The 24,629-nt window shown below is 35.6% G+C and overlaps 3 protein-coding genes across 17 annotated transcripts; 1 reads left to right on the top strand and 2 right to left on the bottom strand.

Annotated features, from left to right (window-relative positions):
* The first annotated feature begins 987 nt into the window (after positions 1–987).
* Positions 988–7,617, top strand: LOC128036116 (uncharacterized). Its single transcript, XM_052626989.1, has 2 exons — positions 988–1,089; positions 7,327–7,617. The coding sequence occupies exons 1-2, from the start codon at positions 988–990 to the stop codon at positions 7,615–7,617; spliced, it is 393 nt and encodes a 130-aa protein (XP_052482949.1).
* Positions 7,618–8,276: 659 nt separating this feature from the next.
* On the bottom strand, positions 8,277–11,720 carry LOC105784284 (uncharacterized). Of its 15 annotated transcripts, XR_008192589.1 has the most exons (11): positions 11,562–11,706; positions 10,224–10,272; positions 10,109–10,139; positions 9,950–10,000; positions 9,789–9,807; positions 9,499–9,678; positions 9,345–9,406; positions 9,147–9,250; positions 8,948–9,062; positions 8,773–8,819; positions 8,277–8,675 (listed from the first exon to the last, which is right to left on the bottom strand). XR_008192589.1 is itself a non-coding variant. In XM_052626089.1 (6 exons), exons 1-5 carry the CDS (start codon positions 9,538–9,540, stop codon positions 8,813–8,815), a joined length of 258 nt encoding a protein of 85 aa, XP_052482049.1. In that variant the 5' UTR covers positions 9,541–11,720; the 3' UTR covers positions 8,277–8,675; positions 8,773–8,812. The 15 variants fall into 15 exon arrangements, 1 of the variants encoding a protein (XP_052482049.1); XR_008192583.1 differs by having other exon boundaries at positions 10,224–11,714; XR_008192590.1 differs by lacking the exon at positions 10,224–10,272 and having other exon boundaries at positions 11,465–11,714.
* A 1,565-nt stretch (positions 11,721–13,285) lies between these two features.
* Positions 13,286–14,377, bottom strand: LOC105784283 (uclacyanin 1). The gene is made up of 2 exons (XM_012610122.2): positions 14,163–14,377; positions 13,286–14,072 (listed from the first exon to the last, which is right to left on the bottom strand). The coding sequence occupies exons 1-2, from the start codon at positions 14,320–14,322 to the stop codon at positions 13,498–13,500; spliced, it is 735 nt and encodes a 244-aa protein (XP_012465576.1). The 5' UTR covers positions 14,323–14,377; the 3' UTR covers positions 13,286–13,497.
* Between the last annotated feature and the right edge of the window lie 10,252 nt (positions 14,378–24,629).

The raw sequence follows: 24,629 nt of genomic DNA, 5'->3' as shown, positions 1-24,629 counted from the left end.
TTGCAAATAGATATTTCCATACATTCGCTAGTGGATTGATATTTAGGGTTATGTATATAAGTAATATTTCTATCATGTTTATGTAGTTTCAATGGACACCATACGAGGATCCGGAAATCCGGGCAGTAATCCCGGAAGAGTTTTTACAAAACCCTAACTCTTGGCACGTGAAAGTGGTGTTGATCAACTACGCAACTGTGGAGCCCCACCAGACAGACAGAGTCCTACGACAGTTTGGATGTAGACAACCGATCCCTGCGGACCCTGAGGTGTTTGACGAGCACCACAAAATCGACCTTCGGCTATTAGGTACGGATTGGCCTAGATACTGGTCAGACTACACGAAAATGTGGGAAAATCGGCATGACTATCTACCTGCTCGGGAACAAATCATCGTTCCCGAGTTAGCGTGCGTTCCAGAATACATGCCATGGTTTAGGATCCATGAGAAGCCGTATTTACTTACGCCAGAGGAGAGGCAGCGGCAATTACGTGTCGGAAGGGAAAGGCGCGGGCCTCTAAATCCAAGGGGACAAGAGTACGAGGGCAGCCCATCAACGAGGCCCAGACATTCAGCCGACTCATCATCAGCGGCCATGGAAGCACCGTCCCCAACGAGAGCACCGACGCAGTCACCTGATGCAGCAATTCAACAGATGATACCCACGCAATCGCCTTTCCCTATGATGCCAGGTATGTTTCCTAGCCCTTATATGTACCCTAACCCGTACATGTATCCTTTTCCGAATCCTATGGCAGGTTGGAGCCAAATGCCTGGATCAGCTCCATTTCCTGTAATGCCGAATGGACCACCGATAACTAGGCCATCACCACAGGAGGGGTCGCAAGGGGGGCCGTCGGGGAGCTCTCCTTTTTACCAATCGCCAGCAACGCATGGCTTTCAAACTCCGTCGCCGTTCATGATGCAAACACCTCTACATTCACTATTCTTTGAAGGTGGATCATCGTCCCAAGTCCGACAAGCGGATGCCGAACCGGAAGAACAACAATCAACACCCGAGGAAGAACAACCGCCGCCGGAAGCTAGAGGAAGGAGGAATCCAGCGCGTAACTGTCGACGGCCGCCATGTAAAACCGAATCCCCCGGTCATAGACATTGATTACCGTATTAACATGTATCAATACCCATGTAAAAACCCAAACCTAATTGAATTAATTAAAAACCCTAACCTAATTGAATTAAAAACCCAAACCTAACTTAATTGAATTAAAAACCCTAACCTAATTGAATTAAAAACCTAATTTAATTAAAAACCCTAACCTAACTTAATGTAAAACCCTAACCTAACTTAACTTAAAACCTAACTTAATTTAATTAAAAACTCTAACCTAACTTAATTTAATTAAAACCCTAAGCTAACTGTATTTAAAACCCTACACTAACTTAATTAAAACCCTAACCTAACTTAATTAAAACCCTAACCTAACTTAATTTAATTAAAAACCCTAACCTAATTTAATTAAAAACCCTAACCTAACTTAATTAAAAACCCTAACCTAACTTAATTTAATTAAAAACCTAACCTAATTTAATTAAAACCCTAACCTAACTTAATTTAATTAAAACTCTAACCTAGTTGAATTAAAACCCAAACCTAATTTAATTGAATTAAAACCCTAACCTAATTGAATTAAAACCTAATTTAATTAAAAACCCTAACCTAACTTAATGTAAAACCCCAACCTAACTTAACTTAAAACCTAACTTAATTTAATTAAAACCCTAACCTAACTTAATTTAATTAAAACCCTAACCTAACTTAATTTAATTAAAACCCTAACCTAACTTAATTTAATTAAAACCCTAAGCTAACTGTATTTAAAACCCTACCCTAACTTAATTAAAAACCTTAACCTAACTTAATTAAAAACCCTAACCTAACTTAATGTAAAACCCTAACCTAATTGAATTAAAAACCTAATTTAATTAAAACCCTAACCTAACTTAATGTAAAACCCTAACCTAACTTAACTTAAAACCTAACTTAATTTAATTAAAACCCTAACCTAACTTAATTTAATTAAAACCCTAAGCTAACTTAATTTAAAACCCTAACCTAACTTAATGTAAAACCCTAACCCTAAGCTAATAAACCCTAAATCCTAAACCCTAACCTAATTTAATTAATGTTAACACCCTAACATACTACAGCAGCTTTGATAATCTTACTAACCATTTAAGACTATCTAGTTTTACATAATGTTGGATTTCGTAAAATATTTTGACTGGTACTAACATTTAAGAAATTGTAGTAATTTGATAATTTTACTAACAATTAATACAATTATCAATTAATAATTGAATAAAAGGTAGCTTTTTCTATAATTACATTCAACTATTGCGATTAGGGTATGATCGACTTGTATCGCCTGGGTTCCTACACCATCCGCACAATTTCTGTTGACTGGCTGTTTCTTGGATATCCATATTGTTCCGTATTCTAGTGGAGAGGTTGACCCTTCGGCTTGCGACGCAATTCTCTATCCGGTAATAGCTTAAAAGGAGCAAGAGATGCGAGCGACCACTTACGTTCATCTGGGACCGGTGGGAAAACGTGTCTCCATACGTTGTACATGTTTTCTAATTTGTACACTTCGTCCACATAACTGAGCGGATCTGGACGGAGTTTCTGACAGGCTGCAATAACATGAGCGCATGGATAACGAAGTGCATCGAACTTCCCACAGTCACAAGTCCTGTTTCGCAAGTGTACACGATATTGCCCGCTAACAACACCTTGGTGCGGTATGTTGAACTCTGTCACGCGAAACCATAAATTGTCTCGATCGTGACACACAGCGTGCATGATGTTTGCCCTCGCCTTCGCCTTGTTAATTTCTTGAACTACCTTACTGCACCATACATGCCCACCCTGCATCTGGCTTGCATAAGTTGCTGCTCGCTTTGGAAATAGCGCCCCCAAACGGAAATATGTCTCTTGTACAACCGCTGTTATCGGTAGATGGCGCGTTCCTTTAAGAACAGAATTTATGCATTCCGCCAGGTTCGACGTCATATGGCCATATCGTAGGCCTCCGTCATATGCTTGTGCCCACTGTTCGAAACGTATGTTGCAAAAGTAGTCTGCCCCTTCTTCGTTTTGGGATCGCAAGATTGCCAACATCTCATGAAAACGATATTTATTCATTTCATACCCTACCAATATAAGAACATAGCGAATATTTTATACCGCTTCTACCAATAAAACTAATTCAATTTGACAAACAAAATAATACAGTTATACAGTAAATACCCATGTTGGTCACTTGTCGTCGTTTCGTCTTAGACGGATATTGTCTGTAGTAGTTCGAAGCAACGTGTCTCAGGCAATATCTATGGCGTGTACGCTGCCACAAGCTTCCCTCCCGATCAAATGCAGCTAGTATCTCGACGCCCCAATCTGAAATAACACAGATATCAGGTTGGGGGCACACATGCCTCCTTAACCTAGAGAGAAAGAAATCTCAGTCATCAGACGACTCCTCCGGTGTTATTGCATATGCAATTGGAAGAATTCTCCCACCGCCGTCCTGTGCCACTGCAACCAATAGCTGATGAGTGTACCTACCGAACATGAAGGTACTGTCAATTTGTACCAACGACTTGCAGTACGAAAATGCGTCTCGGTATTGCTTAAAGGTCAAAAATAGGCGTTTGAACACTTGGCATCCACGTAGCAATCGGCCTTTGTAGTACGCATGTTCCGTTTGAAGGTCTGTGCTGGCGCCTGGGACGTATCTCTCTAGCACCTGACACCATTGCCATATTTCATTATATGAGGCGTCTCACCCACTATGCATCTTCTCCAATGCCTTTTGCTTAGCTATCCAAGCCTTGCGGTAAGAGGGCATGTACCCCATTTGGCTACGGATATTGGCAATTATCACCGCAGATCAAGTCCGAGGATCCGCTTTTATCATGGGCGATCAAGCTAGCCAACATAGTGAATCCATTTTCGGATGATCTTCAAACACCTACAGAGGAGGAGTACATTAAATAATGCAACATTGGAAAAAAATATTATTCGAGACATTCAATATCGCACTGCAGACATGTATGTGGACCTCTGTACTTTTTATCTCCCACAACCCTGTCCTCTTCCTTAACGAGGCGACGATTTTCCATGAACATGTGCCGTCTTGCACCGCACACTTCGCCTCAAACTTATCAGATTTTGATTTAACGACGTGGTAATTAACGCCGTTTTTGATGCTATGCTGTTTCAAAGCACCAATAAAACTATCCTTATTGGTAAACTGATTACCAACTTCAAGTTCACCGAGATCTACCCCTGAACTTGTACGATCGCGCACCCGATATGGTAGATCTGGAAACTCTAACGCATCATCATTTGACAGATCGACATTATGCATGTGGGCTGGAGGTGAGTATGCTCTGAATCGTGGATTTTCTTCATCATTTGCACTCCTATCACCATCTTCACCTTCTGTTGGAATAGGCTCCGGTTCAGAAAATAATCCCACCTCTGCACCATCTAGCCCGGGCTCTCGAGGTGGATCAACATCGGAGTCACCTTCTGACCCACAATCATCTGCAGCGTATGACGTCCCCTCACCGGTTGATGTCGTAGGTAGTACGTCATCCCTTCTTCTGGGCATTTGATAACGTCCCCAATTGGATGTAGATTGCCATCTAGTAGAACTTGATGCAGAACCCCAGCTCGTATTTCCTGCGTCAAACGTCGAGCCACCGACGTACATGTCCCATCCACCGACAGAGTGTCTTGGGGGGAAGTGCATTCGACACCGCTACCGAACATGGGCTGTTCCGTATTTTGTAACACGCTAACCGAGTGTCGGCCAGGGGTCGTGTATACATCTCGAACACCGGACGGAAGTACATCAGTTGGTGACGTAAATTGTACATATAACTCAATATAAGTTGCTCCGCTAGCAAGATGAGTCTGCACCATTGCCTCCAAGCTACGAGCACTATTTATGTCGAACGAGTCATATGTCACCGGATCAACAGAAGAACAAAATCGATACGTCATTGACAGAACTTTCATTGGCGTCATTCCGAAGATTTTACGCCTAATTCTTTTACGGAGTTCTGTCAAATCTATGTTTTGGCTAAATGACAGTCGCACCGTATTCTCCGACAAAAAAACAACACCATTCTCGGTGTGGCAAACCTCACCATCGTAGTAAATAACAAAGACTAATACGTTCACTCATTTTGAAACTCTAAGTTTCTTAGCCTCTAAAATTTTTCTCATTGTGAGTTATGCATTACATGGAACATTTTCGCCTAATTTATAGCCTCATTAAACTTACTATCAGTAGCAAAACCGCGTCACGAGGGCGATTTGACACTATTTGCTCGAAACGCCAAAAAATTATTTCCTACATGACCAACTGTAGCGAAATCGCATCCACGAGGGCGCGATTTCACAATTTCTGCCCAATATAGCATCCTTGTATCAGCGATTTTATACTATTTGCTTAGAAAACGTCAAAAAAAAATTATTTCTTACATGACCACTGTACCGAAATCGCATCCACGAGGCCACAATTTCACAATTTCTTCTCAAATAGCATCCTAGTAGAAGCGATTTCCCACTATTTGACCAGATACGTCAACTCGAAAATTTTTTTTCCGGGACCCCTAACCCCTAAAAAGCCTGCACCCTAAACCCTAAAAGCCAGAAAACACAAACGTAAAATCAGCGTCAAAATCGCGTCCCCGGTACCGCGCTACGTCGGCAAATCGCGTCCACGTCAGCGCGGCCTGGTGACGTGGAAGGAAATCGCTTCCTCAAGAACGCGATTTCCTTCCACGTCGGTAGGTCGCGCTGACGTGGACGCGATCTCCTGTCATGTACCCCGACATCGCGCTGACGTGGCCGCGATTTCGCGAAAAATGGCCCATTCCGGTAAATAATTAAAAAATCGGCCCATTTCCGTAATTTTTAAATAAAATGGGCTTTTTTTGGTAAATTAGCCTTATATTAACTTAATAATTATTATTATTTCTTAAATATTAAGTAAATAAATATGTATTTTACAATTGTATGTATATGATTTATTACACTTGTACTTTACAATCATCACACATTTGTCAACTTATTAATTTGTTCATTGATTTAATAATATAATATCAATTAAATAATAATAACAATTAATAATAATTATTATAATAATAAATATCTATTTAATAAAAATATAAATATTACAAATGTACACATAAATATATTTTACATTTGTATTTATCATCACCATCCACTTGTCATAATTTCAATTTATTTATCATATAAAAATCTTTTACTAATTAATAATAAAAATAAAATATCTTTTACTAATTATATATATATAATACAAATGTACTCATTTAAATTAATACACTTGTATTTTATTTTTACCTTACACTTGTCTTTTCTTAATTTATTTCATAATATAATAATATAATCAATTTAATTTATAATATAATAATCTTTGCCGCCTCATTCATTAGAATAGGCTTAATTGCCTATTTAGTCCTCCTTCTATAATTAGACTTTCACACCTTATTCAATTCAGTCCTTTTTCCCAATATCTATTAACTAAGCTAAATTCGCCTAATTTGAACCTAATTAAGCACTTAACTAGACTCATGATTACTCCTAATAATTTTTTACTAAGACAGAGGCCCTATAACTCACTTTTTCGGTGTCTATAAATTTTGGGTCATTATCCTAATATCTATTAACTAAGCTAAATTCACCCAATTTGAACTTAATTAAGCACTTAACTATATTTTTTTAAGAGAGTTATACAATTTGAACCTAATTAGACGAAGTAAGATTACAAACTTAGTTATACAATTATTTTTTTAAGAGAGTTCATATATATAAACATATCTCACACTTAGTATTTAACAAATGTGGGATCTAAGTTTTTACTTTTCCTTAACAATATTTTCAAGTAGCTTATTTTGAGTATCAATTTCTCATTCATCACTCAACCATTTTGAGCATATGATGTATCGTTGTAAAGGTCTCATGGAGTAGAATATGAAACCATAATTTTATGATAAAACTCTCTACCTTTACCTATTGAGAATATGCCTCAAAGTTCCCATAAAAATAATTTTTCCAACACTTAATTGTATCTTCGAGGTTCTTTTGCTTGAAACTCATTTGCATAGTAAACATAGTGGACAAATAGAACCTTAAAAATAGTAACTTTGTATATACCTTGGAGCCTTATCCTCTTGATTGAATTTTCTATTAAGTAATTATTCGTATTCCATTGGTGTGTTAAAAAAATTTCTCACCAATAATTCAGAAGTTTCGCACTTTGTAGCCTTACAAGCAACATTCAGTAAAAAGAAGAGGCAACCAAAAGTTAGCTCCCAAGTTTTTCGGGCCTTTCCCAATAGTGGCCAATGTGGGCAAGGTAGCTTACAGGTTGCAGTTACCTCAAGGGTCCAAACTGCACCCCACTTTTCATGTTTCTCAACTCAAGAGAGTTGTTGTGCATCTAGTGGAGTTGCCTATAGTTGCATCTGATGGATCTATGGTGAAAGAATCTGCTCGGATTTCAGACGGGAGGGTTGAAGTGAGGGAATTGTGCAGTTACAAAATCGTTGGTTGATTGGAGTAATGCTTTTTCTGAGGATGCTACTTGGGAGAATTTTCATGATCTTCAGATGAAGTTTCCTTCTTTTCATCCTTGAGGACATGGATCGACTGATGCAGGGGAATTAATGAAACGAGGCGTTTTGGGGTGAAGGTTGTTATAGTTGGTTGTAATGGCTTTTAACAACCTCATTCATTTCAGTTAAAGATAGAGGGAATGGAGGTGAAATCTCATTCTACCAGATTCATTCACTTGTCTTCTCCAAATTCCTCTTTGAATTCTCTTCTTCTCAGTTTCTATCTTCTCTACTCTTTCAATTCTTCTTGTTTCAAAATAGCAAGTTTGTATAGTGCAATTTTTTTCTTATATTTGGTGAAATTTAACTTCAGCTTTAAATTGCAAATATTGATGAAGTAAAACTTCTTTCTTACAAAGTTTGTTTGTAAAAGATGTAAAGTTAAAAGCTGTCGTATGTTTCGAGCCTATTACTACATACAGTTTCACACTGGTCCGAGTATACTCAGGCAGCAAGGCTGACCAACAGTTCCACCAAAAGCCATCTCTGCAACTGGCTTAATAGAATAGGTTAAGTCACTGTTATTAAATCTGGAACGACCCAGCAGTCGCACCAGTCGACCCGGTGACTCAGACAAGATAATTTTCAACACAATGTCTACAGCAAACCATATTCAAAATAACCATAAAAAATTACTATTTTCGAAGTCTCAGACTTCAGACAAGGAGTACAATATTGCAAGAACTGCTAGCAACCCTACCGAGTTTCTTTTTACTCTATATTCCATACATTTAAAGAAACCAAAGGAAGAAGAAGAGGGGTTTAAACCTTAAACCCTCGACACTGTTGATAAAAGGAACAACTGCTTGACTAGACCGAAGTAATTAACGACAGTTTGCTTTTATGAAATCCATATAAACTTAGAGAAACTTAAGTTGGTATCCGCAACATTGCTGTGCTCTTCTATGAAACTTGCACCTCTAAGATGTGACCTTCGCTTGCTGAAGGTTCCGGTTGTTCGATGTTTTCATCATTGTGATCATTTGCTAGCTGAGTCCTATAATACAACGGCAAAACTCATTTCAGCGTTCATAAGTTTTGAGTTGACAATTTACAGTTTCACGGAACCATATGGAAAAGACAAAATTTTATACCTCTGTGTTCCTGAGCTTGCAGCTCCTTCAGCTGTCGAACCTAACATCTACAAATCAAAAATGGAAGGAATAATTACATGCAACAATAATTGGCAGTTTACAATAAACAGAAAATGCTTGAAATTGATTTAGATAAACAGTCCTCCCTGGTTTATCCCCATTTTCTTTAAGTTACCTCAACATCATTCGGCTTTGCAGATGAAACCTCTTGCTCAAGCAGCTTTTTAACCTGTTACCTCAACATCATTCGGCTTTGCAGATGAAACCTCTTGCTCAAGCAGCTTTTTATTCTACAGGTTAAAAAGAAGAAGAAGAATAAGATTTCTGATATTAGCCTTCATTAGACCAGGGGAAAATGACCAGCGGAAATATACTCATTTTCAACTTTTCAATTCGTAGAATTGCGTCCATAACAAATTGCTGGTGGAGATCAGCTTCAGAAATTGTGAGGATCTTTGTCATATCAGGATTATAAGACCTGTAAAAGAGAAACATGTAAGAAACAATACCAAGTTGTCACAAGCAATAGTCAAGATTCCCAGCTACAAGAAAATATTTAAAAATTTGATGACCTCATCTTGTCCTCGGCTTCATATTTTTTCCAGTTGAGATCAGCGAGTTTTCTCTCAAGAGCCTAAGAAAACAAAAAGAGCAAAACTGGAAAGTTATGGGAACTATCATCGTTAGGGAGCAAAAGATCAGCAAGTGGGTCAGAGTTTGTTTTACCTCTATGCTGCACATGCATTGTGTTAACAGCAGATAAATCATGTGAAAAAATAGAAAGAACGACTGTGAGATAGAAATAAATTAAAGCATAAAAAAGAATGTGCATGTTTGGAGCAAAAGATCACATGATACCTTCCTAATTTATCCAGTATTTCTGCTTCGTACTTCAAACGCTTCAATCTTTCGTACAAGAACCGTAAGCACAAGTATTAGAAGGCAAAGTAGGAAGATAAAAACAATCTCGAAAATTGGGGAAAAGGAGAAAAAAGAGAGACAGAGAGATAGACTACCGCTTCATTTTCAAGAGGTCTAGTATACAGAAATCAATATGGGGATAACCAGAGGCCGAAACACAGACAAGGACAACGCAAACATATTAGTAAACCCTCAGCTTAGCTGTTTGTGAAAATTTCTTTATGAAACAAAAATAGCAAAGATCAAAAAGACACACTCTTTATGTTCATCATTATGGTCCAAGTAACGAAGAAAGATATCCTCGACCCTATAGAAGGCATAAGAAAAATGTTATCACAAGATGCATTTAAAACTTAAAAAACACAAGAACATAGAAAAAAAAAACATTATTATCTATTAGAGATTCTTCATCAACCTTCCCTTGTGAGCAAAACTGGTAAATTGACCTGTAGGAGAAAACATCATGAGTCCAACATCTATATGATATAACATGGATAATTCAGCGGCCTGCTTGAGAACGCTTTCCTTACGTTTTACATAAGTCATCCGCCGAGACCTAGAATTGCCACTTCTCTTCATCTTTTCAGCCATTATGAAAGGAAATTGAGTAATAAAATGGAATAGGAAGACATTTTGTTGTAGGTTTCTAGAGAAATGGAGTTTATAAAGATGAAAAGGGAAGCATATGCATTAAATTTTGGGGCCACTGAAGAAGGTAAAATAGGCATGGTGAAAAGTCCATCAATCATAATCACTAAGGGGTTTTCTTAGGCACTGTAAAAACTCCGGAGAAAATTGTACATATTCTTGAACTTACCTATGCCAAATATAAATTTAAATGATATAAACCCTAAAATTAGAATTTAACTAAAGCAAACATAAAACAATATCATTAGAATGGTTTAAGGCTTTGATGGGAGTTGTCCAAAAAAGCAGCAACTGCGTTTGCCAACTGAAACCAACAGATTGACATGCTCCGCGTGGCATTTCCGTAAATGAAACCATACAAATCGTAAAAGAAGATTCGTTCTTAATGAAACAAGCACGGTTCGGCAGTTCGAAGAAATCCATGGTTTCAATGGTTAAAGGCAGGCAAGACATAATTTTCACCACCAACCCCTATGACCACTTCGGTTTCGACAGTCCATTGTTCTAGAATGTCATTTCACATATCCCATCGACTCAGATAAAACCTTCACCTAAAGATTGGACTTCCTCTTTACAACATTTGGCTAGTAACAGTTACATAGCGTTTAATAGCATTGAGAGAATCCAATTATGTAACCTCGACCACTAATTAAGAACCATGTGTTTACCAAATTAGCTCCATTATTAAGGACCTTAATTCATCAAAACAAACCATAGAATTTAATGAACAGCTATTTCATTAGTATAATAGTTTGTGCTTTGACCATCCTATACTAGTGAAAGGACAAGCAGCAAACTGGAGAAGACCCATTATTCCAATGACTAAGATAATTCATTTTTTGAACATCAAAATCTAATTATGACCATCTCCATCAAACACAACCATCCATCTTTTTCATTGAATGAGACAGTTGTTTAACCCCGTTGCCCATATAAAAATACCATAAATCAGAAAAATTAAACGGAAATTGTTGAAACAAGGAACAGAAATTATAACTAAAAAAAATACAGAAGATAAACACCAGAAAAAGGGAATATTTTCAGTAACTGACCCACCTACTGCAAATAATCAAAACAAGCGTTACACTTTGTCATTTTGTAAAAGAGGAGCGTTAAAACTCACCACACCAGAAATGGAGGGAGAAAAGAAGAAGAAAAAGACAGATGTGGGATCCACAAAACTCGAAACAGTTCATCAATACAACTTTAAAGTCGGATACGCCATTCCCAGATTCCTTTGCCCAGGTATCATCGGTGGGGATGTAGCTCAGATGGTAGAGCGCTCGCTTAGCATGCGAGAGGTACGGGAATCGATACCCCGCATCTCCATTTCCTTCTATGACTCCATTTTTGACATTTTATGGTTTTGTATTTTAATTTTGAAGTTAAAACATGTCAGGTCTTTGTATTCTTTACAGAGTTATAATTTATTGTTTGTAATTTTATTTTTGGAATTTAGTTTTTTCACTTTCTAAATTTTAAGATTTAGGTGTAATTATTAATATTGATAATGATAAAATTTTTAATTCAGATCTAATTGTTGACACCATTAATCTTTTTTATTAAATTTATTAGTGTGGCATTTTAAAATTATAAAAAAATACTTACTTTATAAGAATGTAACTAAAACAAATGATATTAAATGAACATAAATTTAACAAAATAATCTTACCAATATTAACTGTTAGATCTAAATTTTAAAATATAAAAAATAAAGAGACTGAATCCTAAAATAAAATTACTAAAACTAAATTCTAATTTCATCATAAACATACACACACAAAAAAAACCAAATGTTAGACTATATGAGAGGTGCGGGGACAGATACCCACATCTCCATTTTTATCTTTATTTTATCTTTTTAATTTGAAAATAGTGTGTAATATAAACTAAGTTTTGGAGTTTGAGTCGGTTAGGGGTGTTCATTCGGTTAACCGACTCGAAATTACTATAACCGAATTAACCGACTTTCCAAAAATTTTAACCGTTAACCGAACCGATTTTTTTAAAAAAAAATTAACCGAACCGAAATTTTTTCGGTTAATAAGGTCGGTTAACCGAAAATTATGTATTTTTTATTTTTGGTTAAAAATTACCCGAATTACCCGAATTTTTTTTATTTTTTTTTTAAAATTTAAAAAATTTATAAATTATTAAAGTAAATTGAGTTTTAGACTTTAGTAAATTGGGTTGTCTTTTAGTTTTAGTTTTATTGGATTGAGTAATTGGGTAAACTTTAGTTTTAGTTTTATTGGGTTGGGTAATTGAGCTTGGGCTGGGTTGGATAATTTAATTTATTAATTTTTTCGGTTAACCGACCGGTTTCGAACCGAATTAACAGACCCCCGACCGAAAAAATTCGGTTAACCGACCGATTAACCGAATTCGGTTGGTTAACCAAATTTTTTCGGTTTTACCCGAATTATGCACACCCCTAGAGTCGGTAACTTTTACTCGTATATTTTTAATTTTGATATAAACTTTAAATTTATTTGATTAAATTATTAATTTAATATTTCTTATTTCTTATATTTTTTTGAGTTTTAAAATTTTAATTTTGATGCAATAACTATATTTTTAAAATTTTTGATTGAATTGATAAAGTTAAAAGATTTAGTTTTTAATTCTAATAATTCTTAATTGCCATGCTTTTTAAATATGAAAAACTTAGTTTTTAATATGTCTCAGTTGAAACATTTAATTTTTAGTCATTTTTCCAACAAAGTTAATTTCCTATGCGTCTGTTGCGGTGCAGTTTTGGTGGAAAGTGGAAACTGATCTTGCTTATTTATTAGTTGGTAGCTTTTTTTTTTTCTTCTTTTTTAAAGCTTTAGAATGTAAATATTTATTTATCAATTTGAAGAAGATTGGTGTTATTTGAATGCTTGTAAAATACTAGCCAGTTAATTCGAAGGTAAGAAATTTATCTCTGACATCCCACTGCTTTTTGGTTTCAACTGCTGCAATTGATTCTTCTTATGCTTCCTTCACATTGTTTATGCGCTACACATTCTGTCTACAAATCTAAAATACAGTCATTTTATAAAATATTCAGAATCCATTTCCGAAATCAGCCACACACTCGAGCATTACACAGAAATTCACAAACATGACATTACTTGAAGGTTACTTCCAAAGAAAGTAATCTTCTGAGGCTTAGAGTGCCAAAAGCACCACTAACATAAGTCCAAACCCGAATCCGAGGCATATCCGGAAGCTGTTCGTGTTAGCTGATGAAGGAAGTGGTTGTTGTGAAAGATCGCTGCGAGAAGATGAGGTTCCAGCCGATTCGATTGAAGGAACGACATCAGAAGATAGACTGCCAGGAGCTGCTTCCGGGGTTTCTGTTGGCAAGGGAGAAGTTTCGGGGGCCAGATACACGGATGGTGGGAGAGAAGGCAAGGTTTCTGGAGCTGGATACACGGATGGTGGGAAAGAAGGCGAAGTTTCTAGAGCCAATTCCGGGGTTTCGGCTGGCGAGGGAGAAGTTTCCGGAGCTGGAGAGGCCGAGGGTTGGTATGTAGGAGAGGTTGCTAATGTGTCTATCTCAATTTGCATCCCTTGGCTACAATGTCCAAGCGTTCCACATATGAAGTACCGTTTCCCTGGGGAAGTGAGAGGTACAACTGTGTTGCCGTCCGTATAAGTTCGAATCGGGCTACTCGTCTGGCACGAATCATAGTCCGCCTTTGTAACTTCAACCAAATCGTGGTTCGGAGTATACTGAAAAACTGCAGATAAATAACCGGTATATCAACTTGAATATCACTTTTAAAGCACCATAACAGCGTGTAATACACAGATAGTTCCATGTGACTTACTCAGATTATCACCTACTGCGAATTTTTGTGATGCAGCCCAAGTTTGCAGGTCAGTGCTTGAATCCCAGCCTCCATTAGCACCTCCAACTGTGTAATTTGCTGCCATGGCTAACTGGACCAGCATGGCAGTGGCAGCCAAACATACTAATGTCCTCGCCATTGCTATCGTAATTAAAATTGATTATGGAACAGAGATGGAATATGATAAAATTGATTTGGGTTTGAATTAGGAACTGCATTATATAGAGAGAGAACACTGATTAGTTTATTAATAATTTTACCAGTTGGATTTGGTTTAATGAACATGAACACTAGCAAATGCCAGCTTCTTTTTCAAGATACCAAATTCCTTTTTTTTTTTACAGAATTTGTTTCATAAAGTGGGTTGAATGTGAATAAATTGAATAGAATTGAATGGAAAAGAAGTGATTTAGTTAAATTGATGAATCAATTAAATTTAATTTGAAATTTTATCAAAAAATTGAATGGAAAAAATTTTAATCGAGACAAATAATTCTAAATATTCAAAAGCTTAAATCCTATAAAAGTTTGAGTGACTTGATCCACAAATCACAAACAAAACCAGACATACAATTTTAAGTGAAAAATTGTTTAATGAAGTGGTAAAAGCACGGGTATTAAGAGTCCATTTAAAAAGTATGACAATAATTAGGTGTAATGAATTTTTTGACAAATTAACTTTACAAAAAATTATTTTAGTTATTCATTTAATTTTTCGTTTATTTTAGTCATTAAATTTGTATTTTATCAAATTATCTCAAAATGGATGAAAAATTAATTTTTTAACTTTGTTGACATGATATATACGTAGATTATCACGTGGATGATATGTCAGCATTTAATTATTTTTTAAATGTAACATCCCATACTCAACCCGTCCACCAAATCTGGGTAAAAAACGTCACAAATGGACCCATTCTAAATTTTCACCCATTCTTAACTTTTTGAACTTAATTGTTGTAAAAAACCTAAATATAAATTTATCTAATAATGAAATTTAAATAATAATTCTTACATCAAAGGCCTTAAGCGGTTGAATGTTTGGTTCCTCACAATTCCAATTCCTAACTAGATTATTTGTTTACATTGAAATTCTTAAGCTAAGGTCTATTGGTCCTAAAAATCCAGATTCTAAGTGTGCTATCTAGCTTCGTCATTATTAATCCTGTGGTGAAGCCTTTATGTAACATCCCGAGAGAAGGCTTGGAAGCTTTGGCCTAACCAGTGAAGGCTCGCCAATGCTTCAGTGAATTGATGGTACACCAAAAGAATATCAGTAAGGAGTACGCCAGAGATACGACGAAACAGTGTACGCCAAAAGATGCGGTAAGGGGGTTCTCTAGATTCACTGCAAGTTGTGTTCGTTAGGTGAGTAACGAATTGAGGTTTGCCAATTGGTTTTGCGAACTGGGGTTCGCTAGTCAAAGTCAAGTCAGACTCAAATCAGGAAATTAAGATATTATGTATCTAGGATACTTTTCGTCCTAAGTCAAGTAGGGTATCCTAAGAATACTAAGACAAGCTCTTTTTTCCCATGAAAATACTCTCATCAATTATTCTGTTGTCAAGTATTTGTTTAGAATCAAGTTCGCAACAACCATGGTAAGTCTCTATCCTGTTAGGGTTGATTGTTCAGAAAGCTAGGTTCACTTGCATGTGTGAATTCCGTAAAATTTGTCTGTTTAAGTAATCTGTGTGTTTATGTATGTTGCGAACCAATCAAACCATCTACCAGCAAAGATAAAGGCAAAGCAAAACTCGTTTAAAATTCTCAATTTTTTAGTGAGAATTTTAGGCCATGATTCGTGTGTGTAAACCACTAAACTTTCTAGAAATCATGGTTTTTAAAAAGTTTGTTACTTGAGTGTGAATTGTTATGTTTTCCAAACAACTAAAGGTTTTAAACTAAGTTCCGAGAGTAAACTTTTCTATAAACTCTGTTTTCAAGTCATGTTTTCAAGTTATGTTTTATACGTGCTCTTATGCGAGCCTATAATTTAAAGATATGTATTTTTAAAGTATGGTTTTATAAACTATGTTTTTATGAGATTTTGTACAAGTGTTTTCAAGCAAGCGTTTTAGGTGAGCTCTATGTGATAAGTATTCTGAGCAAGCTCATTTGTGAGCCTTATGTTGGATATATTGGTATACTAAAGGATTGTGAGTACTCACCTACAAGTTCTGTGATTTGGGCATCTTGGGACATGTGGAGAGATAAGGGAATCTCGATCTATGCTCCATTCACAGGGACATGTTGGCATACATGAGAGTGTTTAGCTTTATGCTACACTTATGAGACATATTAAGGACTCTTTGAGTCATTCTGAGGCGTTTTAAGGAGATCCACATATCCAACAGATAAGATAAGACAAGTTATGACAAGTGTTGAGAACATGCTTTATGTTCTCCAACGATTCTGATAAGACAAGTTTAAGAGCATGTTTCATGCAATACAAGAATTTTTTATGAACAAGAATAAGCTCGAGTTTTTAAGTATGATTTTCAACAAGCACATTTGAAACTATTGTACAAACTTATATGTTTTCTGACAAGAAGGATTTGAGAATTGGGTCTTGTATCTTCACGGCGAACCTAACAAGCAAAACGATTTTCAAACTAAGTTTCCCTTTGTTTCAAATTTCATATTTTAAGCATACTCTGATGTTTTTTGAATGTTCATTGAGTTCTTAATGAACTCACGCACTCCTCTCTTACTTTGCAGGTCGCGGATGGTAATGGCGAGGTAGATAACTTGGGCGAGATTAGATCCTGAACAAATATTTGCAAACCCGAGGAAAAGGCGATATAATTATTTACGTGGGCATAGTTTATTATAGTTACCTTTGTTATTGAGGCAATTTCCTTAAGTTTATGTTGCCTTGTTTTATTATCAATTTTTTGCAAACGAGACACTAAGCTATTTACTTGTTAATCTATCTCCTCTAATCAAGACTGATGTTTCCTTATATCTCCTTGCATGCATGCCATGTTGTAATCTCTAAACTTAGCCAAAGTATGACTTAATACTTCATGTGAGTCATTTTAACGGCGTAGTATTATTTTTTGGCAAAGCTTATTTGCTTGCAAACCTATATTTTTATGCGAATTCATACTTTATATTGTTAGGCGAAGTCATGTGTTACTTTGTTATGCGAATCTATGTTGTACGATGTATGTAAACCTTAATAATAACTTCTATGTACTTGTATATATGTTTGAAGGCATGTACCATAAAGCTCTCTGTTTAAATCCTTTCATGCGAACCGCTAAGTATTACTGGTTAGATGACATGTGAACTCTACCTCTTTAGTTATTTTAGCTCACATGTTTTGCATTTTATGTATAATTTATTCCACTGTTGTGTTATAACTTAGTACATTATATGTTGTATATATGTGGTTTGTTTGGAGGTTAGGTTGGGAGTAAATGGAGAGTCATTTCAGTGGCGAATATAACTCACCAAATTTGGGTCAAACCGACTCGGTCGGGTTTGTGGTATTACACTCTAGTGGTACCCCCTTCCTATGTGCATGAATTTAAACTTCGAGCGATCCTCGATCTCATTGTTCTATCTGGCTCGGTCTTTCTTTGAAGTCCTCAATCATCCTCTCAAGTCTTGTGAACATCAGCACACTACAGTAAGTTCAAATAAACTTAGTGAGGTCACTCGAAACATTATATTTAAACTCTAACACAAGAGGATAAAAATGTAAAATAAATTAAACTTATATACTCCCTACTCGCTCAAGACGAGTGTTTTATGTCAAGGTGGTGGACTCTACTCGACCCCTCGAGCTACTTGCTTTGCCATAAGACCTTCCTCTGATCAGACTCTCTGCTTAACCATATCCTAGATACTTCACGACAACCGCAAGTCCTATCCTTACTTCTCGTCTTTTCGTATTTTCCTCTTTCAGACACAACGCGTACGAGGTGTTCTATGACTTCTATCTTACATGACTATATACCTTCCATGATGTTCCTCTATGCTAGCTTTTGTGCCATTTTCCCCAAGTATTCCTATGTCATACCTTCCAAGGCGGACTTTCCTGGACGAACTAGTACTTTGGCAGACTCCCTCTTTCCATACCATAGTCCTGAAAGACTTGTTGACGCTTCCATATTGTGTTGTCTTTCAACATGACCCGCCATTTTGGTGAACCTATTCTTGTTCTATCCTATCGATAATCATAGTGGGATTACTTCTAGTAATCCACCTTATGCTCATGACTAACCTGAGACCTTACTGTCCCCGAAATGAACCACTAACTTATCGTCAAATGGCTATACGAGTTTACCATCTCACTTGCTCGTTCCCTCCTTACTACTATCATTGTGGCCGAGTTCCTGCACCAGACTTTTCTCTATATGAGGGCATTCACTTCTTCATATTCCTTCTTTGCACCCTTCATGGTGGTTCTTGATTGCGGATCCTATCTTGTGATCCTTGGGTAATTTTATTTTATTCATTTCCTTAACAAGGCCTACTCTTGCCCGACCTATCTTCCTTTAATTCTTGTTGGGTCTTCGCCCATGTCTTAATCCTTACCCTCTCCATTGCTTTCATCACTTTTGGTGAATTCTTCGAGGTCCACTTACGAATATTCATATTTTCCCTTTAACGCTGCTTCCACCCGCATGGTTTCCCATTCTTAGCGCACCGATCATATATCCCACACTCAAGGTCTTGGATAAATCTTTCTCTCTATGGGTTGCTGTAGCCAAGCTATGGTCTTATACCCTTCTTACCTCTTTTCTCTCGTCCTGACGAACTTACCCGTGTTTACTGTCCTGGCAGACTTATTCTATTCTGTGTTTACTATCTCAGCGGACTTACTTTGTTCCATTTTTTTCTTTCACCCATGGTCTTACACTGATTCACCATCTTGGCGTACTATCTTATGATGTTATGACATCTTTCATCTATGATTTTACTCATCATACTTGACTTTCATAGCATCTTTCATCTATGGCCTTACACCAATTACCTTACTCCTTACCTCCATGGCGTCTTTCATCCATGGTCTTACGCCATATAGTTATACATTGTACCATGTTGTCATGGCATCTTTCATCCATAATATTACGCTACATACCACATACTAGATCGCTATAGCATCTTTCATCCATAGTCTTGCGCTATATATCGTCGTCACGGTGTCGCCCCACAGGACCAGTTGATACCGTCGTCATGGTAAATATCATTCCATGTTTTATTTCCTGAATCCTTCTCCCATTACCTCCTTTACACCACCTAACATTGATGCTCGAACACTGCAGTGTTCCCTCCACAAAGCCAAGAGCTTCGCCTAATGCGGTAACTAATGAGTTCTCTCTCCATCCCAATCCTAAACTTTATCTATCCCCTTGAGGTTTCCCAAAGTCATGCAATCCATGCTCAAATAATTATATTTCATGCTTATGTAATCATGGAATGCTTAAACTGCATTAAACCTAACTATAGGATTGGAGTCTTAGAAACTCACTTGAATTCTTATCGCTCCCACAGCTTAGCTTTTTCGAATGCTAGAGCTTCCATTCTCCTAGCAACAGCTAAACATTCCAACCAAAACCATAGGTTATACTCCATATTCTTAACTTAACTCATTTGTCCAGAAACATGTAGAACCCTTAAAATAGTTCTGATGTCCATAAACTTTATGTACTCATAAGGGTTAAGAACCTTACCCTATTACCAGTTTCCCTACTTTTCCAGCTCTATCCTCATGAGGTCTGCTCCAAGTAGAACCTCCCATGGCTACTCCTTCTTCAAGCTACCGAAAAAGATGAAGAATGGGAGAACATGAAACAAAGTTGGGAAGAAAATCATCCCTGGGAGCCATCTCCCAGCTATTTATAGCCCTTCCAACGCTACCACTGACCTTAGGAGAACCGTCTATTGCTAATCATGATGTCTCCCACTAAGGAACTGGCGGGTTCCATCCTACTTGAACCAGAATTGGATCTCAACCATTTCTAATTCGGTTTCTAGCTTTCCTATTTCTTCCAATATAGGCCGCCAACTTACAATCTCTTTCAATTTAGTCCTTTAATTATTTTAAATTTTTGGGTTATTAGCAATTCAGGTGTTACATTAAAATTTTTTAAAATAACTTTTATAATATTCATTTTTAAAAATTTTAATGATTTGTAATTTCTAAGAATATTTTTATATTTTTTGAATATTTGAAATTTTAAAAATTAATTAAATATTTATGTGTCATCCATATGACAATCTACATGTATGCATATTAACATTTTCAACTATTTTTGAATGATTTGACAAAAAAATACAAATTTAAAATTAAAAATACAACAAGCTAAATGAATAAATAAATAATTTTTTATAAAATTGGAGATTCTTTTTAACTATTATAACAACTGCATAACTCTAGGCTATCAACATGAATGTGGGAAAATTCAGAAATTTTATTTTCAAAACAAGTATCAGTTTTGTTTAAGTTATAGAAGTAAGATGAGTTTAACTCCAAAATCAACTATTTAATTTAATTACTCAACCAACCCAACCAAAATGCTGCGTGAAGCAGATGGATAAAGCAAGAAATAGGGAGGGGTTGTTTTATTACCTAATTCCAATACAAATATGAAGAATTTTAGTCGTTGCACCTGCCTAAGGCCCCAACATCAACTTTCTTTGTAGGGGGAATAGTTGAAAGGAGCGTTCTTTTTAGGATTAATTAACTACTATTAATACATCCATATAACTACTATCATAATACGCAACTAATGAATTAATATGTGAAATATATCTATACTAAAATAAATCTAGAGACTAGACTTGTTCAATGGTTGAACTACTCGCCTCAAATGTCTGAAATCAAGCTCATTTAAATATATAGGCCAATCTCGGGCTCTAGTATTTGAAGCTCAACCTAGTTCGAGTTAACCCATTTTCATGTTTATAATATGATTTTTTATACCATATTGGGGATGAGAATGGGTAACACGGGTTTAACTTCTGCCAAATGGGTATAGGATAAGAGCTTTAATCATAGCTCCATACAAGTTAATACATGATGTTTTTTTCTTTTTGTTTATATATAGTATGTAATTTATATCATAGTAAATTAAATATACTATACTATACTCTAAAATAAATATTAAAAAATATGTTAAGTTATTTATGTTTAAAATTTTAATAAAATAGATAACATATATAATTGTTGCATATTGAATAAAATAATATTTTAAAAATAAAAATAATATAGACAAGGTCTAAGACTTAGATTTTGGGAAAAAATAATAATAGGCTTAGATTAGTTATTTATAAATATGGATGGATCCACAACTCGATCTAACTCTCTTGATAAAAAATTATCTTGAACTAAAACCTATACATAATATACATGATAAAACTCAAACTAAACACTTAAAATCCCAAAACTTCAAATTTTTCATCATTACGAATTTAGATTATATATATCAAGAAGATAAATATATTCCATACAAATTTTATAAAAAGGAAATATATATATATAAAAGAGAAAGGGATAATGTCACTTTTGGTATTTGTTCTTGTACAAACCCAAAATTTGTCCAACCCATATACAGATAATAAAGCCAAATTTAAACTAAAACCAAAATAAATGAAACAGGCCCAAATTACCAAACCCAAAAACAGGTCCTACAACCTAAAAGTTAATCCCAGCCCAAAACAAAAGAAAAACAAAACCTTAGGCAGCAACCAAGCCTCAGCCGCCGCACCCCAACAGCAGCTCCCCGTGCCGCCTTCTTAGCACATGCCACCCCGTTCATACCTGTAAAAGGATTAGGAGAGTCCAATAACAACACAAACAGTGTAAAAGTAGGGAAAATAGGAAATTTTGGGCTATAAAAAGGCCTCGAATTTATGTATTTTAACACACATGAATGAATCAAAAGAGATTGGAAAGAAATCAGTTCAAATATCGGGCATTCTCAAATGTGGTTATTTTTTTTTTGGCTTATTTATTATTTATTTATTTTTCTTTTTTTTCTTTTAAAATGAAATCCGAAAATAAAAAAAATAAAAATCGTACCTTTTTGAGGAGGAGGTGCCGATTCCGATGAAAATCGGTGTTTTTGGAGTCCGGGAGTCAAAAAAACAAAAAAAATGGGTTTTTGATTTTTCGGCCACCGTGTATGGCGGCGCCATCGCCTGCGACCGGTGGCCACCACAATGGTTCGGCGCCGGAGCCATGGCCGGATCCTGGGGAGAGGGAGAGAATTTGAGAGAAAATTTTTGGTTTTTTTTAAAAAATGAAAGAGAAGTGGGGATTTTAAATTTTTTTTGGTATTTATAGCTTACCCAAAACGGCGCCGTTTTGGGCCAAAGGGTAAGCACAGAAACGGCGTCATTTTATTAATGGCCCATCCGACCCAACCCAATTTGTGAAAGATCCGCGTGTTTTTGAAGCCAAATGGTTTATTTCGCGAATGGTCCTTCCGCATTCGTGGCGCAATTCAATTTAGCTCTATTTTTTTCCCTTTTTTTAAATTTCACCCCATAATTTATGTATCATTTTATTTTGGCCCATTTCTCAACGCTGCATATAATGGCCTGGGGTATTGCCTCAATCGGTCCTTGTTATTTTATGCGTGCTGCAATCAGGCCCTCATCAGTTTTTTTATATATATTTTAAATCAATGCCTTTAAATATCATTTAGTTTCAATTAAATCCTTTGTTCACTTAGATTCCCTATTTTAAAGTTTTTTTTTATTTTCATCATTATCAGATTTTTTTATTATCATTGTTATTATTAATATTATTATCATTATTATTATTACTTTTTTTTAAATTTCATCTTTTAAATCCTTAATTAATTTAACTTTAGCCTTTTAAAGTTTAAATTTTTTGGTGCGTTTTATTCTTGTTTTGAATTTTATTATTATCCTTTTAACTGTTTTATTTATTGTTTTAAATTTCTTTTTATTATTTCTTTATTTCAAAATTTTCACATGTTTTTAAAAATTTGTTATGGAAGTTATTTATTTCTGAATTATTGAGTATATTATTCATTGTAACTTGTTTTGTATGTTATTTACCTTAAAATGTTGTACTATTTACTTTAAAATTGTATTATATATTATTCCCTTGCGCCTTCTTTGATTAATTGAGATGATATGTGCCATTATGAGTGCCAATTGCCCATTTGTATTTTAATTGTTATTATTCATCAATGTAACTATAGATTTATGATTTGTCTTCCATATTACCTTAATTTCTACTCCTAAGTCTGTAAAATTTTCTTTAAAAATGTCGTATAACAAGATTAGCAATACCTGGTATTTGGGATGACAAGAAGTCGTGCTCTAACTTACGAGGTTTCGGTTTTCTCGTCAAACTTCGGTAATTAAACTTTTTAAAAATTTCAAAACTTACATTTTTAATAAAATTAAAAGCAAGTTGCATGTCATATTTGGAACTCCGAGAAGTCGTGCATTAACTTACGAGGTTTCGGTTTTCTCATTGAACTAAGATGACCAAACATTTTCAGATTTCAAAAATACGAAATTTTGATAAATTTTTTTAGGGTTAGCTTATTCTCAAGGATTCAAATGTTGTATCCTAACTTACGGGATACGACAATTTGTCGCATTGAAATGAGGAAACCTTTTCTACATTCATTCAATTTTTTCCCCTCCAAGTATTGTTTTTAATATTGGCATCAAGAAAAAATGATCATATTTTTAAATATCTTCTCGAATTTCCAATCATTCGACCTTAAGGCATTAAATAATTAATTTGGTACCAATTTTGGGCTTTACGAGGGTGCTAATCCTTCCTCGTACATAATTGACTCCCGAACCCGTTTTTCTAAAACTCGTAGACCAAAATCATTTTTAGGTGATCCGATCACACTTCAATAAAAGATTGGTGGCGACTCTAATTTTTGTTTTAAAAAAATGGTTTCGACAGCTTGGCAACTCCACTGGGGACTTGTGTGAGAGTCGAGCCATAAATTGATTAATTTTGGTCTTATGGTCGAAAAATCAAATTTTATTTTAAATTATGATTTTTCCTTCGCATTCATTGGTTTTCATCATGGCATGCTTTCTTGGTTTAAGTTTGTTAGTGAATTTGCATTGCATTACATGATTTGGATGATTTTACCCTCTAAATGGGAGCTAGAAACTAGTCCTTCGTGAGGTTTTCACTCTGTGCAGGATAGTGGACCGCTTTCGAAATACATCCGTACCTATGTCTTCGTGAGATTTTCGTCTCCGTGTAGCCATAGGGAAATATATTCCCCTGAACTGAACTCGGTACATATGAGCCTATAATGGGTGAGGATCGAGGAATCTGCTGGTTCGGGTACCTTTGCTCTAGAAGCTAAAACCTCATGTAGTGAACTTTAGAAACTTGCCTTAGGTAGAACTATACCAAACCCTAGTAGATTCCTGAATAGGTACTTTATTATTTCCTGTTTGTGTTGAATTATGTT

The sequence above is a fragment of the Gossypium raimondii genome, chromosome 13, assembly GCF_025698545.1.
Source record: "Gossypium raimondii isolate GPD5lz chromosome 13, ASM2569854v1, whole genome shotgun sequence".
In the NCBI taxonomy this organism is placed as follows: Eukaryota; Viridiplantae; Streptophyta; class Magnoliopsida; order Malvales; family Malvaceae; genus Gossypium; species Gossypium raimondii.
This window is presented reverse-complemented; position numbering and strand designations above follow the sequence as displayed.

Bases quoted from the DNA above. Each gene is read 5' to 3' on its own strand.
- LOC128036116 (XM_052626989.1), top strand. From the start codon at position 988: ATGCCGAACCGGAAGAACAACAATCAACACCCGAGGAAGAACAACCGC. The intron at 1,090-7,326 runs GTAAAACCGAAT...CGCACTTTGTAG, and splicing joins TAACTGTCGACGGCCGCCAT to CCTTACAAGCAACATTCAGT.
- LOC105784284 (XM_052626089.1), bottom strand. From the start codon at position 9,540: ATGATTTATCTGCTGTTAACACAATGCATGTGCAGCATAGAG. The intron at 9,407-9,498 runs GTAAAACAAACT...TTGTTTTCTTAG, and splicing joins AATGCATGTGCAGCATAGAG to GCTCTTGAGAGAAAACTCGC. The intron at 9,063-9,157 runs GTTGAAAATGAG...TTTAACCTGTAG, and splicing joins GCAATTCTACGAATTGAAAA to AATAAAAAGCTGCTTGAGCA.
- LOC105784283 (XM_012610122.2), bottom strand. From the start codon at position 14,322: ATGGCGAGGACATTAGTATGTTTGGCTGCCACTGCCATGCTGGTCCAG. The intron at 14,073-14,162 runs GTAAGTCACATG...ATTTATCTGCAG, and splicing joins CGCAGTAGGTGATAATCTGA to TTTTTCAGTATACTCCGAAC.